General features: G+C 38.7%; 1 protein-coding gene across 1 annotated transcript in view; it reads left to right on the forward strand.

Annotated features, from left to right (window-relative positions):
• The window catches only part of COL19A1 (collagen type XIX alpha 1 chain), a gene marked incomplete at both ends in the record, with an annotated part of 335,692 nt that overhangs the window by 261,132 nt on the left and 57,505 nt on the right, over nt 1-17,055 (forward strand). The window contains 9 exons of the mRNA XM_082634300.1: nt 2,230-2,292; nt 7,112-7,147; nt 8,059-8,094; nt 8,191-8,244; nt 8,923-8,976; nt 13,962-14,015; nt 14,714-14,803; nt 15,816-15,860; nt 15,967-16,044. Of these exons, the coding sequence (XP_082490426.1) occupies nt 2,230-2,292; nt 7,112-7,147; nt 8,059-8,094; nt 8,191-8,244; nt 8,923-8,976; nt 13,962-14,015; nt 14,714-14,803; nt 15,816-15,860; nt 15,967-16,044 (510 nt within the window). The remainder of the gene's footprint in view (nt 1-2,229; nt 2,293-7,111; nt 7,148-8,058; nt 8,095-8,190; nt 8,245-8,922; nt 8,977-13,961; nt 14,016-14,713; nt 14,804-15,815; nt 15,861-15,966; nt 16,045-17,055) is intronic.

Genomic DNA, 17,055 nt, shown 5'->3' on the forward strand with positions numbered 1-17,055 from the left:
TTCCTCCAAGTATATTCCCCTTACCTTTGGTATTGAGCAGATGTGACTTTTATAGTAATTTCTAGACCCTTTCCTTGATTTCTACATTTACTTTATGCAACTTACTAGGCATAAGTTTTTCTATCACACCTATGCACTGGGGCTTTTAGCACCTATCAAATGGGTAGTAGGAAGGTCACTCTGTACAGCCTGACACTTGTACAAGGCCAATTGTTTATTTATTCTTTCAAACCAACAGCAGTCAGCCCCTTAAATGTCTCCACCAATTTCTTACTCTTTGTACTATGGATAGAATTCAATATCTGTAGCAAAACATGGCTTCTCCTACAATATGTTAAGTGCAAAACTGATGGTACATTATATGTTTGGATGGTACACTATAAAGGAAAATACTTGTATTAATAAAATCAAGATTACATTTACAAAATATATTCCACAAATCTAGACATCGCCTTAATAAAAACATGACTTTGTCTGTCCATTATATATGACAGTCTCCCTCTTCCTCTAGTCTAAAATCACAAGATACTGATTAGGATAGAAATGTAGAAATAAAACAATGTTTTAGGGCTGTAATAAACAGTACTTGAAATACTTTGGGTAGATTGTTGTTTGAGGATTCAAAATAAACACATAGGACTTCCCTGGTGATGCAGTGGTTGAGAGTCCAACAGCCGATGCAGGGGACACGGGTTCGTGCCCCGTTCTGGGAAGATCCCACATGCCGCGGAGTGGCTGGGCCCATGAGCCATGGCTGCTGAGCCTGCGTGTCCGGAACCTGTGCTCCGCAACAGGAGAGGCCACAGCAGTGAGAGGCCCGCGTACCGCAAAAGAAAAAAAAAGTAAACACATAAACATATCCACACAGAGGGCAGGTATAAAGATGTTCATTGCAGCCTTGTTTATAACAGAGAAAAGCTAGAGGCAACCAAATACCCATCATGATGAACCCCGATACATTAACACAATAGAACGCTATCTGAGGGTTCAATGAATGAGCTAGATCTAAATATATCTATTAATAGAGGATGGATATTAAAAACCACATTGAGTGGGGAAAAAAGTCACAGAATATTATATACAAGATCAAACAATGGCTTCTATAGAATTTGTTTTAAATATCCAAAATAACATTATTTATGTTTCCATATATGCAGTAAAAGTGCAAAAATATAGACTGAAAACATAAGTACTAAATTCATGACAGTAGCTCTCTCTGGGACAGGAAAAGAGAGAGAATTTGAAACTTCTTCGATTATAAATTTTTTTTCTTTCTTCCATCTTGGGTGTGTGGTCCATGGAGGTTTGACATATTCAACTTTATGTGTTTTGTATTTTTTTCAAAATAAAAAAAAAGACAGGATGGGCAAAAAAAACATATACTTGGAAGTACAATGGTGAGCACTGTTTTGCAAAAATGCTCCTGAGATTGGAAAATAACCAACAATACATAACTTCTAGTGGCTGCATTTAATTTAACAACTGTCTGGTATTCAGGAATGTTGGTTAACACTTAAAGGGAAGCACAATGCTGGGACATCCCTGAAGTCTAATTAACAATACATTTCCTTGCCACAAGTATTATTTCTAAAATTTTATTTTCTCAAAATTCCCTTTATATGTCACATACAAATCCCTTCTCAAGATTTTTGACCAGAACCTCTTAGGCATTTCTAAGTTGCTACTGTCCCCACATTAACAAGAATGCCTTCTTTGTCCACAGCCGAACATTTAAGTGCTGGAAACAGTGGAGAGATGTGTTTTTCTTCCTGTGACTCCTCACCCCTCCACCTCCCCCAACCTGAAAAAAGAAAGAAGTGTCTGAAATAAAATGGGTCTGGATTATTGTGTCAGTTAAATTATCTCATGTCTTTAAAACCACAAAAATTCTTTTTTTTTTTTGCAAAAACAAAATACAGCAGAGCGAAATTATAAATTTTTCCCTCTAAATGTTCTTTCCTTGAAAAATAATTGACTTTTGTTTCACATTAATTTTAAAGATCCTAATGAATATTATGGATTTCTAAAAGACCTAAAGGCATCATGGAACACTGACAAATACATTATTATGCGAATAGCCTAACTGGATTCAGAACTTCACATTGCCTCTTGGGGGATAATAGATAATTTCCGTGGTTAGAAAGGGCACAGACAATGCTCTGACCCTGACAGTCACAACAGGAGTCACCTGGCCTCCTGCAAAAACTTTCTTCTGCTTTTTCTTGAAAGGGTGAAATTGGACCACCAGGATTTCCAGGCTCTATTGGCCCTAAAGGTGAAAAAGGAGAATCTGTAAGTATTTTAGCTTTGAGAGCAGAGGAAGAATATCCAAAAGATAGAATTAAAAATGTATTTCTTAATCAGCCCCAGTTCCATGCACCTTGGTTGCCCCTGCCATAGGGAACAATAGATCAGATATTTGAGCATGTACTCTAGTCAAGGTACTAAGTTTTTTACATGTATTACCTCACTTAGTTCATTTTTTAAAAAATCACCCCCATTCTTCAGATGAGGAAACTGAGGCACAGAGAGGTTAAGTAACTTCTGTAAGTTCACACAGCTAGGAAGTATTGAAACCATGAATCACTCCTAGGTAGGCGGATTCCAGAACCCAGGGTTTAAAAATCATTAAGCTGCCATGCTATAACTAAACATAATAGCTAAAATGAATAATAAAAGCATCTTTGGGCTTCCCCGGTGGCACAGTGGTTAAGAATCCACCTGCCAATGCAGGGGACACGGGTTCGAGCCCTGGTCCAGGAAGATCCCACATGCCGCGGAGCAACTAAGCCCATGAGCCACAACTACTGAGCCTGCACTCTAGAGCCCGTGAACCACAACTACTGAAGCCCCCATGCCACAACTACTGAGCTCGTGTGCCTAGAGCCCATGCTCTGCAACAGGAGAGGCCACTGCAATGAGAGGCCCGTGCACCGCAACGAAGAGTAGCCCGCGCTCGCCACAACTAGAGGAAGCCCGCGTGCAGCAACAAAGACCAAATGGCAGCCAAAAATAAATTAATTTTTTTTTAAATGAAGCATCTTTGGCAATGACAGTCATTTTTCAGGCAGCTTTAGAATCAGTGCTGTCACTCAGGTACCCCGAAGTTCTCCTACTTCAGGAATCATGCTTGCGCTTAGTATTCCATCCAGGCCAGTAACAGCCCTTCCTGGGACTCTATGGGAAATCTCACGTGTCCCATGAATCCAGCCCGGTGTCTGCTGCCCCGTCCATCTGCCTGCTCACTCCTGATACTCCACACTTGTGGGCACGTTTCCCACCTCTTACCTACCTCTCTGGGTCCCCACTCTCTCCCCTCCACGCTGGAACACTGACACTCACCTTCTCCTAATTTCCACGTGACCCGTAACAGACCAGTCCCTAAGATTTACTACAGTTCTACTGGGATAGCTGGGACTTGTAGAGCAGAGGAGAGAAATCTGAATGGGTTAGAGCAGGGCTTCTCATACTAAGTGTGAACTTAAATTACCTGAAGATCATTTTGAAATACTGATCCTAGTTCAGCAGGTCTGGCTGGGGCTTTTTACTGAACCCTCGTTCAGCTGCTGACAGCTCATAAGCCAGTAATTCGAGAGGCAAATGTCAGTAGAAAAGAAAGATGCTTTAATCAGAAAAGCCACCATCTGGGAAGATGGTGGACTTGTGTCGAGAGACCAACTCCAAAGATTCTGCTCAGCCATGACAGTTTTTAGAGGGAAAAATGGGGGAAGAATCTCAGTGAATCATTGAGGCAGGAGGTTGGGTTCTGCACCTTTCTCCATTGCGTGCAGACTGGCTGACTCTTTCTTCAGATGTTATCTTGCCCGCGTGATCTGCCTGCAGGAGAGTTAGTCATTTTTTAACTGCTTAATTCTTCATTCTTCTTTTCATCTAGGAAAAGAATCAACAGGTTAGACAAGGCATGGGGTGCATTCAGGAGAGCACAAGTCAGGAGTTAGTTTCAATTGCTTAGTGATCTCATTTTTGTATTTAGGTTCTTTTAAGTTTAGAAGGGAACAGAAATGGGCAAACAGGAAAGGGACAAAAGAGCTGCTTTCAGCCTGAGTGGCCGTATTTCTCAAAGACCCAGGTCATGCTCCTGCTGTGGGTCCCTAGACCATGTTTTGAGTAGCAAGCTCTGGAGGATGTCACAGTTCCTAAGGGTTTCCCTGTGGTTCTCCATCCTGCCACCAAGACCTAACCCCCTGAGACTACCTTTAGCCCCATCTACCTTACCCAGGAGAAACCAGCTTCTTTTCCTCTCAGTTCTTCTCCTTGTCAGTTCCCTCTTAACCCCTGAATTATCCCACACCCCTTACACATCTTTGCCTGCCTTTCTCCTCACCCCCCCGCACAGGAAAAAACACAAATTTTACATTATGAGCAGAGCAGTTTAGTTCTTTGTGATCTCAACCTCTTTAATACAGAACAGGATCTGGACTTAACTTTACAGAATAACCAGAAGGCCCAAACAGAAGAACAGTCTTCATCCAAATCTGAATTTGGAGCCTGAATGGTACTTTACAATGGCAGTTTGCTCCCCGTTACAGGAAATTTAGAACATGACTAGGTTAGACATCAGAGCTAAAATATCGTCTGGTTGAACCCCAGGATTTTATAGATAAGGAAAAAGAGGCTCTAAAATGGAAATGACTTGCCCCAGATGGTAGCCGTTGGAATTAGGACAAAATATTGGGTCTCTAGATACCCAGGCTCCTGATTCTGGTTCCTTTTTCTTTTACAAGCAGTTGCTTTAGTCAGTGTGGCTGGACAGAGGTTCTAGATAAGCAATGTGCTGTAGTCAGAAACAAGCAGTTACAAAAGCAATGCTGCCCATTGCTCACATCTAATTAACTTTGTCTCCTATCTTAAAAATCAAATCGATTTTTAGAATTAAGACTGAAAAGCAAAAATATAAAGCCCTAATCTAATATATAGAAAGTATCCAATAATAAGAGATGTAATGATGTTGGATAGATATGGGTCATAGTAGTCAGAGTAGGTAGGTTATGCCTAGTAACAAATTAGCCCTGAAATATCTATGGTTTTAACCCAAGAAAGGTTTTCTCTTGCTCGTGCTACCTGCCCAGCGTGGTCAGGAGGAGTGGGTGTCCTGCTGCACACGACCCTCAGTGACCAGTCACCAGGCTGATTAGCACCCGGGAGCTATGCCATCCAATAGGTGCAAGCTTCTCAGCTGCCACTGCCAGGGAAGCAGGACTGGAGGATGATGAATGGGCTCCTTCAAGCGGCACGCATCACTTTTGCACACATTTCAGGGTCAGGACTAGCTGCCTGGCCTCACATAACTGCAGGGAGCTTGGAAACGTCAAGGAGAAGATGGGGGCCCACAGTCCCCATGTCATGGGACACGAGGCTTGTTCAGTAACCACACCCCTCCCGATAGTGACCTGAAGGTCAAGCCCCTAAGAGGACATTTGAGAGCAGCACTACCTGCCATAGTGGTTCTCACACTTGCCCTTGACTTTCAGATGCAAAAGAAAATCACTAAAATTACTAAAGTACTAAAAATGTGTGGTATCCATCTTATTGTCCATTCACTCCATTCAAATAATAAATCAATTACATTTCAAATCAAATCAAACAGACTGAGCAAGCAAAGCCTGGGATTGAAGCCAGGCTGCCTGGGTTTAAATCATCAATGACCTCTTACTGATTATGTGACCTTGAGGAAATGACTTAATTTCTCTGGGCCTCAGATTCTCCCTCTGTAAATGAGTGTACTCATTGTACCTACCCTGTTGACACAAGAGGTTAGCTGTGTTAGTGTATAGTAGGTGATTAAAACAGGTGTGAGTGTTTTATTCAATAAATGTCAGCTATTATTGTTGTATCTGTAAAACTTTAAATTCCCTAATTTAATAAACTTTCGTTCAACACCAGTAGTGTACCCCAGAGATGCTATGATAGTCAAGATGAATTATGTCTCTACATTCACAGAGTTTATAGGCGAGATACACAAGGGAACATACAGTGGGTGAATGCTGTTGTAGGGGAAGTAACTCAGTTAGAAACTTTCTGAGTCTCTTTCCTCATTCCTGAAATGGGACAGTATCTCCCTCACAGCCCTGTAGTGAAGGTTAAATGACATCATGATACATACCTTCAAGAACAGAAGTTAATAAGGGGAAGCCTCCCCGTGTGTGTGTGTGTGTGTGTGTTAAGGATGGGTTGTGGTTTTAGTAACACAGTGACAACAGGGAGAGTGTTACTTAATAAGGGGCATTCCTTCAAAGCTTCTGTCTCTCCCCAGAACCTTCATACCTAGACCCAACAAGAACTAGTATCAGGCTTCCCTGGTGGCACAGTGGTTGAGAGTCCGCCTGCTGATGCAGGGGACACGGGTTCGTGCCCCGGTCCGGGAGGATACCACATGCCACGGAGCGGCTGGGCCCGTGAGCCATGGCTGCTGAGCCTGCGTGTCCGGAACCTGTGCTCCTCAAAGGGAGAGGCCACAACAGTGAGAGGCCTGCGTACCGCAAAAAAAAAAAAAAAGAACTAGTATCAGTTCCACAGACTTGTACTGTTATTCACCCAGTAATTAACTGCTTCAAGCCATTTTCATTAAAAGAAAAATGAAAATTAGTAAAGTATTTTTAAAATAATGATTTTGCATTTTTAAACACTAATTTAAACTCTGTATTTTTAAGCACCAGCTTAAGTAACTGGAAAAATTCAAATGAATGTCCTTCCACTGATCACTCTGGCAACTTCACATTCATTCTGCCTCTGATTGGATGTGTGTGTGTGTGTGTGTGTGTGTGTGTCTGTGTGTGTGACCATCTTCTATGTGAACCATGCAAGAGGAAGCTTTGGCTTTGGACAGCATTGTAATTTGTCAACCACTCAGGATTCTCAAAATAACATTGAAATGATTAACTTACTGTTCATTTGGAAATATGAAAAGGTTTTTAAATTCATTTCCATATGGTCCTTCTAAGCTGCATAGGCAGACAATGTCACACTCTGGATCACTGCTTGTTTGCAATGGAGTCTGAGTTTGGCCTGCAGGATTTACCCACATCCGGGTTTGGAGAAATTATTTCTAAAAGTGTTTATAAATGATTCTGTTTTCCACCCATTTTCCTAGGGGGAACCCTTTACAAAAGGCGAAAAGGGAGATAGAGTAAGTAGATGTTTTATCACTGTCTTGGGTTTTCTGCTTTATTGATTTCTTTCTCTCTGATTTCTAGTATGTTTACTTTGGAGTCTAATACATTTGATAAGGTCAGCTCCCTGAGCACTTTTTTTCCTCTGTGAATTTTGACTCTTTTATTTTGATAAATGAGAAATTTAAACCTTGTTAAGTGTTATCATGTGATGACACTTCAACATTGGCTTTGGGTAGTGTATATTTTCTTTAACCCATTACTATTTGTGACTGGACATGAACATGATGAAAGGTATACACTAAGGATATTTAAAATACAAAATTAATATGTAAGATACAGATTTTTTTCAAAAATTTTGTTAATGATACAAATTGGATTTCTCAAACAAGAAAGGATCAATGATAAGTCATGGAATATAAGAAAAGCAAACTCATTATAGCCAATATTGTCCTCTCTTGTGTAACCTTAATTTTTGTGTGTTTTTTTGTTCCATTAAATACGTACACCTGAAAGTAGAATCTCCATGACATATCAACTTAAACTCTACTCTTTCTTTTTCGCCCTCATCTGCAGTTTTACTTCTCTTGAGATACAAGATGAACTGGCGGCAAATTATAACAATGTCAGCTAAGTAGGAAACTCAGTGACCACTAATGGACCATGACGGTTAAAGTGTCAAAAGTGACATTGGGGAAAAAAACTGTTACAGAGGAGAAAGAAAAATAGGAAATTATTGTTTATGTATTAGCAATAATTATTTTAAATCATATTTTAGAATGAACCCTCCTTGACTTCATCATGTCTTCCATAATTTTCCCCTTTATTGTATGTCAGCTAGTGGGGAAGTAGATGAATTGCAGCATTAGAGATGCTTTTCTCCATCCATATTTAAACATTACACGTATGGTCCTTATTTCATTTACAGGGAGAACCTGGAATAAAAGGATCACAGGGAATAAAGGTAATCCCCTGACACCCTTCTCTTGCATCTCCAACGTAATGAGATTGTGAAAAGTTAAAGTAACCATTTCACTTTCCTTCCCACCCATATGTTTAGGGTGAGCCTGGAGATCCTAGTCCCCCTGGTGTAATAGGAAGCTCAGGACTAAAGGTACATAAGAAATAACTGAGATGAATGAGGATATTATTCTGAAGTTATAGCCATTTCTGTAAAACAAGGAACTCTGAGGGACCACTCATTTTCGTCACAAATGTTCTCAGAGACTTTATCATGTTTCCATGGTGATCTCCCCATCCCCACATTGGCCGCATTTATTACATACATGGTAACTGTGCCTTATGGATCACAATGGGATTTTTAAGCTCTTTTTAGACCATATTCACAATAGCATCCTAAAAGCTTTAAGAGTAAACAGTGTGAGCCACATCTATGACCCTGAGCTGTATTCTCAAAGAGAACAGGATTCAGGATTCAATTTCCTAAGCCAAAATTATGCAGCCCAGAAGTGTTTGAGTTGCCCATGCAGGACTCTACAGGAGCGTCCCAAAGAAGACCAGCTGTTGGGAGGTGCTGGAGAGATTCGTGTGTTATGCCCCCACCAGTGGGTAAGGCAAGTTATCCAGGCCTCACCTACTGGTGAGAACAGACTCATTTAAATGACATCTTGAAAATATCTTTGTAGGCCCAAAGCACATTTCAGTGTTATATAGAGGAGGCTGGATGGTGGAAAGTCGATCTTTCTACAGATAAAGGTCACACCATGTTTTACATATATTCAGGTACAATCTAATTTTTATCAAATTAAAGTACATATCACCTTCTATTTAGGGTCAGCAAGGACCCGCAGGCCCTATGGGACCCAGAGGACCACCAGGAGATACTGTATGTGTAGTAGATGCATGTATCTTTGATATTTGGAAATTGAATTGAGACTAAAGCATGTTTTAAAGAACATCAACATCTGTTCATGTGACTGAGTTATACTACATTTTCCAAAGGCATGGGTCATCTCTACCAATAAAACTGAGCACACCTAATGTCAGAGGCTATTGAGAACATTAGTATCTTCATATAGTCATACGAGGTCCTTTTGAATATTAGCCTAACAAATCAGTCTTTGAAACCCAAGTTAGCATTTCCATTATACATCATTACACATGGCTTTTGGTTCAATTCTCCATCCAAGTAAGAAACTTCCAAAGCTTCTGTTGCTGTCTTCTTGCAACATTATCCAAAATGGGCAAGTCTTTTGGCTGAAAATACTTATATAATGCAACTGGAGAAAGGTCCTCCGGCTGCATTAAACCTAGCTTTACTGGGCTCACAATTCTGTTTCTCTCTCTCTCTCTCTTTCTCTCTCTCTCACACACACACACACATACACACCCTCACACCATTTAAATGTACTTTTTTCTTTTTTTAATTGAAGTAGTTGATTTACAATATTATATTAGTTTCAGGTGTACATTATGGTAATTCAATATTTTTATAGATTATATACCATTTAAAGTTATTACAAAATAATGGCTATTTTTCCTGTGTTGTACAATGTATCCTACTTGCTTATTTATTCTATACACAGTAGTTTGCACTTCTTAATTCCCTTACCCCTATCTCCTTCCCCCTTCCCTTTCCCCCACTGGTAACCACTAGTTTGTTCTCTATATCTGTGTGTCTGTTATATATTGTTATGTTCAATCATTTGTTTTATTTTTTAGATTCCACATATACGTGATAACATACAATATTTGTCTTTCTCCATCTGACATATTTCATAAAGCACAGTACCCTCTAGGTCCAGCCACACTGTTGCAAATGGCAGAATTTCACTCTTTCTTATGGCTGAGTAGCATTCCATTGTGTATGTATATGACATCTTCTTTATCCATTAATCTATTGATGGACACTTAAGTTGCTTCCATATCTTGGCAACTATAAATAATGCTGCTAAGAACATTGGGGTGCATGTATCTTTTTGAATTACTGTTTTCATTTCCTTTGAATATATAACCAAGCATGGGATTGCTGGATCACTAGGTAACTCTATTTTTAGTTTTTTGAGGAACCTCCATAATGATTTCTCTAGTGGATGCACTGATTTACATTCCCACCAATAGTGCGCTAGGGTTCCTTTTTTGCCACATCCTTTCCAACACTTGTTATTTGTAGAATTTTTGATGGTAGCCATTCTGACAGGTGTGAGGTGATACCTCATTGTGGTTTCGATTTGCATTTCCCTGATGATTAACGATGTTGAGCATCTTTTCATGTGCTTGTTGGCCATCTGTATGTCTTCTTTGGAAAAATGTCTATTCAGGTCTTCTGTCCATTTCTTAAATCAGGTTGTTTGTTTTTCTTAATATTGAGTTTTATGAGCTGTTTATATGTTTTTGATATTAATTCTTTATCAGTCATATCATTTGCAAATATTTCCTCCTATTCAGTAGATTGTCTTTTCATTTTGTCAATGGTTTCCCTTGCTGTGCAAAAGCTTTTAAGTTTAGTTAGGCCCCATTTGTTTATTTTTGCTTTTGTTCCCTTTGCCTTAGGAAACAGATCCAAATATATTGCTACAATTTATGTCAAAGAGTGTTCTGCCTATTTTTTCTTTTAGGAGTTTTATGGTTTCAGGTCTTACCTTTAGGTCTTTAATTCAGTTTGAGTTTATTTTTGTATATGGTGTGAGAAAATGTTCTAACTTATTGTTTTACATGTAGCTGTCTAGTTTTCCCAGCACCACTTATTGAAGAGATTGTCTTTTCTCCACTGTATATTCTTGCTTTCTTTGCCATAGGTTAATTGACCAATAATTGGTTTATTTCTGAGCTATCTATGGTTCCATTGAGCTATGTGTCTGTTTTTGTGCCAGTACCATACTGTTTTGATTACTGTAGCTTTGTAATATACTCTGAAGTCCGAGAGTGTCATATCTCCAGCTTTGTTCTTCTTTCTCAAGATTGCTTTGGCAATGTGATGTCTTTTGTGGTCCCATATAAATTTTAGGATTATTTATCCTAGTTCTGTGAAAAATGCATTGGGCAATGCATTAAATCTGTAGATTGCTTTGGGTTGTAATGACATTTTAACAGTATTAATCCTTTCAATCCATGAGCACAGGGTCTTTCCATTTCTTTATATCTTCTTCAATTTCCTTCATCAGTGTTTTATATAGATTTTAGACTATAGATTTTTCACCTCATTGGTTAAGTTTATTCCTAGGTATTTTATTCTTTTTCATTTGATTTTGTATGGGATTATTTTCTTGCTTTCTCTTTTGGATAGTTTCATTATTAGTGTATAGAAAAGCAACAGATTTCTATATATTAATGTCATATCCTGCAACTTTACTGAATTCATTTGTTACATCTAATAGTTTTTTGGTGGAGACTTTACAGCTTTCTATGTATAGTATCATGGCATCTGCAAATAGTGACAGTTTTACTGCTTTCCTTCCAATTTGGATGCCTTTTATTTCCTTCTCTTGTCTGGTTGCTGTGGCTAGGACTTCCAATACTATGTTAAATAGAACTGGTGAGAGTGGGCATACACGTTTTCTTCCTGATTTTAGAGGAAAGGCTTTCAGCTTTTTACCACTGAGTATGATGTTAGCTTTGAGTTTGTCATAAATGGTGTTTATAATGTTGAGATATGTTCCCTCTGTACCAACTTGGTTGAGCATTTATCATGAGTGGATGTTTAAGTTTGTGAATTGCTTTTTCTGCGTGTTTTGAGATTATCATAATTTTTACCCTTCCTTTTGTGAATGTGGTGCATCACATAGATTGATTTGCAGGTATTGAACCATACTTACATCCCTGGAATAAATACCACTTGATTATGGTGTATGATCCCTTTTATAAATTCTTGAATTCAGTTTGCTAACATTTTGTTGAGGATTCTTGAATTCAGTTTGCTAACATTTTGTTGAGGATTTTTGCATCTATATTCATATAGGCTTGTAATTTTCTTTTTTTGTAATATCTTTGTCTGGTTTTGGTATCAGAGTAATAGTGGTCCTATAGAATGAATTTGGGAGTGTTCCCTCCTCTTCAACTTTTTGGAATAGTTTGAGGAGGAAAGGCATTAGCTCTTCACTATATGTTTGGTAGAATTTACCTGTGAAGCTCTCCAGTCCTGGACTTTTGCTTGCTGTAGGGTTTTTTTTTTTTTATTGCAAATTCAATTTCACTACTAGTGACCAGCCTGTTCAGATTGTCTATTACTTTCTAATTCAATGTTGGAAGGTTTTATGTTTCTAGAAATTTGTCCACTTCTATGTTGTCCAATTTTTTGGCATATAACTAGTATTCTTTTATGATTTTTTGCATCTCTGTGGTAATGGTTGTCATTTTTCCTCTTTCGTTTCTTATTTGGCTTATGTGTGTCCTCTCTTTTTTTCTTGATGAGCTCTCACTAAAGGCTTATCAATTTTGTTTATCTTTTCAAAAAACATAGCTCTTTGTTTCATTGATCTTATCTATTGTTTGGGGGTTTTGGGATCTTTATTTTAGTTAATATTTCCTCTCTGATCTTTGTCATTTCCTTCCTTCTTCAAACTTTCAGTTTTGTTTGTTCTTCTTTTTCTAATTCCTTTATGTGGGAAGTTAGGTTGTTTATTTGAGATTTTTTCTTGTTTGTTGAGTTAGGCCTATACCACCATAAACTTAGAACTGCTTTTTCTGTATCCCATAGATTTTGGAAAGCTGTGTTTCCATTTTCATTTGTCTTGAGGTGTTTTCTGATTTCCTCTTGATTTTTTCATTTACACATTGGTTTTTTAGTAACATGTTGTTTAGTCTCCACAATTTTGTGTTTACCCCATTTTATTTCCTGTAATTTATTTCTAGTTTCATACTATATTGGTTGGAAAAAATGCTTGATATAATTTCTGTTCTCTTATATTTGTTGAGACTTGTTTTGTGGCCTAGCATGTGATCTATCCTGGAGAACGTTCCATGTGCACTGGAAAAGAATGTGTATTCTTCTGTTTTTTGATTGAATAAATGCACTTTCCTATCCATTCCCCCATGTCAACTTTGTGTCCCTTGGACAATCTCCCTAGCCTTCTGACATCTTGGGAGCCAAAACCTCACTATCAATCCTCACTTGAGCAAAACGAGAAAAATGCTTGACCATCACTTCTTGACACTGATCTCTATCTGGCCATGATTTGAGTACCCTCCATGCAAGTGTTAGAATCTCTCCTTTTCCCTTCACCTTGGGAGCAGCCCCATGACATCTTGCTCTGTTCTCCATGCTCCCTGACTGAGCCTCCAGGGGTTCATCTTTCAGCACGTTTGGTCACTTGGTACTTTGAACATTCACTTCATGAAGCAAATCTTTTTGCTGCACCCCCAAGCCATTTAGTGAACCATTGCAGGTGTACCTAATGGAGACATCTTACAAAAAGAAACAAAATGCTGGTGGCACAGGTGGAGCCACAAGGTGCCCAAGAAATGACGTTAGGTGATAGTGGCTAAAGCTAAAATAGAGACTAAAATAAAAGAGATTTCTTGCCAAATCATAGTAAAAGCATACTTTCTATTTACTCCATTGTCTTTCTGAGTCATAGTGTGATGCCACCAACAGCCATTCTTCCATGCCTTTTGGCAGTAATATGGATAGGGCATTTAGTTCAGGTCTCCTTTATTTAGTTTTTTTCTCATTACATTCAGGTTATCTCACTTGAAACAACAAGCCACATATTTTCATTAAGGTTTTTCTCTCTGCAGCAGACCAAAATCAACACATTCCCATGTAGTTTACATGTTAAAATTCTGTTCTCCTGACAGAGACTCACAGATAGAAATGTTATTACAATAAGAGATTTTCTAATTGCTCTCTCCCTTTTATTCTGAATTTTCTAGGGATTGCCAGGAGAACACGGTATCCCAGGAAAACAAGGCATTAAGGGAGAAAAGGTATAGCTTCCGTTTCACTCACTTTGTGTATTAAGGAGCTGGGTAGGAGGAAGAGACAGAGGGTCATAAGGACACTGAGGGAGTGAAAAGACAGGACAGGGCAGCTGGGACTGTGCAGGAGATAGAAGTTCGCATCAACTATGGCGTGAGTGTCATCCCTGGACACTGTGGCAGCCCGGGTTCTGGCACTGAAAATGCAATGTGACAAAATGAATGGCCTTAGAGTTGAAGATCTCAGGACTCAAAAAACCTGTTTCAGGCTCAGCTAACAACTCAGGTATAGACCTAAGAAGTCTCAATCTCTCAGGACCTGTTTCTTGATGTCTACATGGAAATAGTATTTTAGTACTGAACTATTACTTGGGAATAACTTAAAGAAAACATAAAGGTCATCTAAAGAACTGTATGAATAGATTTTTATATTTTTTGCATATCTATTTATACACATACATACATTTCATGATACTATAAACCTACTGTAACATAGCTCACCACAAGATCTAGGTGCACTTAAGATAACAGAACAGTGTCCACGTGGATTGGACACTCAGTACATACAGTGGAATGAGTGAGTGAATGGGTGAGAGAATGCAGTGTGACTGGCTATGATGACAACTTAATACTGTGGAAACTGCTGCCTCTACACGTCCCACCATGAACCTGAGTGATGAAGTGAGAATCTTACCTTGTTTCCTCAGGGAGACCCAGGTGGGATTATAGGCCCTCCTGGACTTCCAGGTCCAAAAGGTGAGGCTGGTCCTCCAGGAAAAAGCCTGCCAGGGGAACCAGTAAGTACCAATCCTTTTACTAACATTTCCTTTGAAACTTGATTAATTACTGTTTGTGTGTTCCCAGTTTCAGATCACAGGCATAGGAATGTTTAGGTCTGCAGAAAAAGAAGTATTCATTCTTTAGATCAGAGGTCTAATCTTTTTGGAAATTTGATGCAAGCAAAGGGCTCTCATCTGAAGAAAATGCACATACAGGCACCATTTTTCATACAATTTTGGGAGATTCATAGGCGCCCCTGAAGCTTCTGCAGGGACTATTTAGGAACCTGTGAAGCCTAGTAAGGTATGCTAGTTTTAAACCATAAATCTTCCTTGGACAATATCTTAAAACAGAAGAACTGCCTGAAATTTCCCTTCTAGAGGCTCTGCATATATAGCCATAGGTGGTCATCTTTAAAAAATGTCCATGTGTTGGGCCTCCCTGGTGGCGCAGTGGTTGAGAGTCCACCTGCCGATGCAGGGGATACGGGTTCGTGCCCCGGTCTGGGAGGATCCCATATGCCGCGGAGCGGCTGGGCCCGTGAGCCATGGCCGCTGGGCCTGCGCATCCGGAGCCTGTGCTCCGCAACGGGAGAGGCCACAACAGTGAGAGGCCCGCATACCGCAAAAAAAAAAAAAAAAAAAAAAAAAAAAAAAAAAAAAATGTCCATGTGTCCTGGGCTAATCCCAGGACATAGAAAACTGGATAGCTGGAGAATCCAACCCATATGCCTGTTTCATCTGCCTTTTTTTCTCATCCCCTTTGACCTTTTATATGAATAGTAATAAATACTTCCCAATATCAGATGCCTCATTTTAAAGATGAAAACATCTTATATTTTAAAGTAACTATACAAAATCTGTAGCCTAGTGAAATTTGTGTTCCCTCTTCTTTACTATTTTACAGAAAAGGTTTATTCAAAAAAGATGAAGAGCAATGAAATATTTTTGAGTTATGACTTCTAAGATGTAATTAAACTTTTTAGGAAAATAAATGTATTCACTTCCTTTTCTCTTCTTTTTCTTTTAGGGATTAGATGGAAATCCTGGAGCACCTGGTCCACGAGGGCCAAAGGTAAAAATACCATAGATAATTTTTAAAGAATTAATAATTAATGAAATATAACTGGAAAATCCATGTCCCTTGAGCCTCACACTAACAGAAGCATCTAATTGCACAGGGAGAAAGAGGACTGCCAGGTATCCACGGCTCCCCAGGTGACATAGGCCCCCCAGGGATAGGAATTCCTGGCCGAACTGTAAGTGAAATTCAATCAAGTTTTTGAAACCCTGTTGACCCAATGTTGTGAAATAAAATCCAGCAACAAATTTGAATATGGAGAAAAGAGTGAAATGGTCAGAGGATATACAAAAAATCCTAGTCAGAGAGCAAGAATTAATGGCATTGTGGTTATATCCTAAGCACAGAAGGTACCCACTGTTTATAGACTTACAGATGCTAATCACACATACACTGATTTTGAATTAGAGGAAGTTATTTAACACTTTATTCCTCCATTCTATATATTTAAAAGTACAAATGAGTGTAAGATTATGAGAATGCCCAATATTAGGTTATTATATATTACTGTTTGTTTTTAATTCGAATAAAATGAAAAGTTACTTTTAAAGTGAATGGAGTGCCTATAAATGAGATGATATAAAAAATCTCTATGTAATATCTTAGAGAAGAGAGAATAGAGATAGTTTTGATAGTTAAGACAAATAATAGAAAATTTTTTGATGTGTTTTAGCTATAAGGGTAATAATGATAATAATGATCATTGTATGCATACTTGTGGACTAAATAGCAGTAAGAGATAAAACTTTTTATTTACTATGAAAAAAGATAAAAGATTTTGGGACAAGAAAAGTGAAATAGATGGTTATCCTAAAGACATTAATTTGGGGATTGGCCTTGAAATGAAATTATTGTGAGAGGTAAAAGAAGATGTAAATAGTGAATGCTTACATTGTATGTGGCTGGTGTTTGATTTTCCAGGGTGAGAATATAAAGACCACTGGAGATGGGAGATTAAACAAAGTAAAAAAGTAGGTTAGGAAATTATTAGGGGAGTGAAGGAGGTTGAAGCAAAAAATAAACCAACAAACGAAAAATAACTTAAGCACACAGTATAAATAGAAAGGGAGCAAAAGGTAGCTTTGACAATATGAATATTTATTTAAAAGTAAGAAGGGAAAAGGCAGTGAGCAGGTAGTGAAGTCAGGTGCTGAGACCCCAGCTCTTTACTCACCCAGGTGATGAGTCA

Source organism: Mesoplodon mirus, assembly GCF_964341445.2.
Source record: "Mesoplodon mirus genome assembly, chromosome: 10".
NCBI classification, from domain to species: Eukaryota; Metazoa; Chordata; class Mammalia; order Artiodactyla; family Ziphiidae; genus Mesoplodon; species Mesoplodon mirus.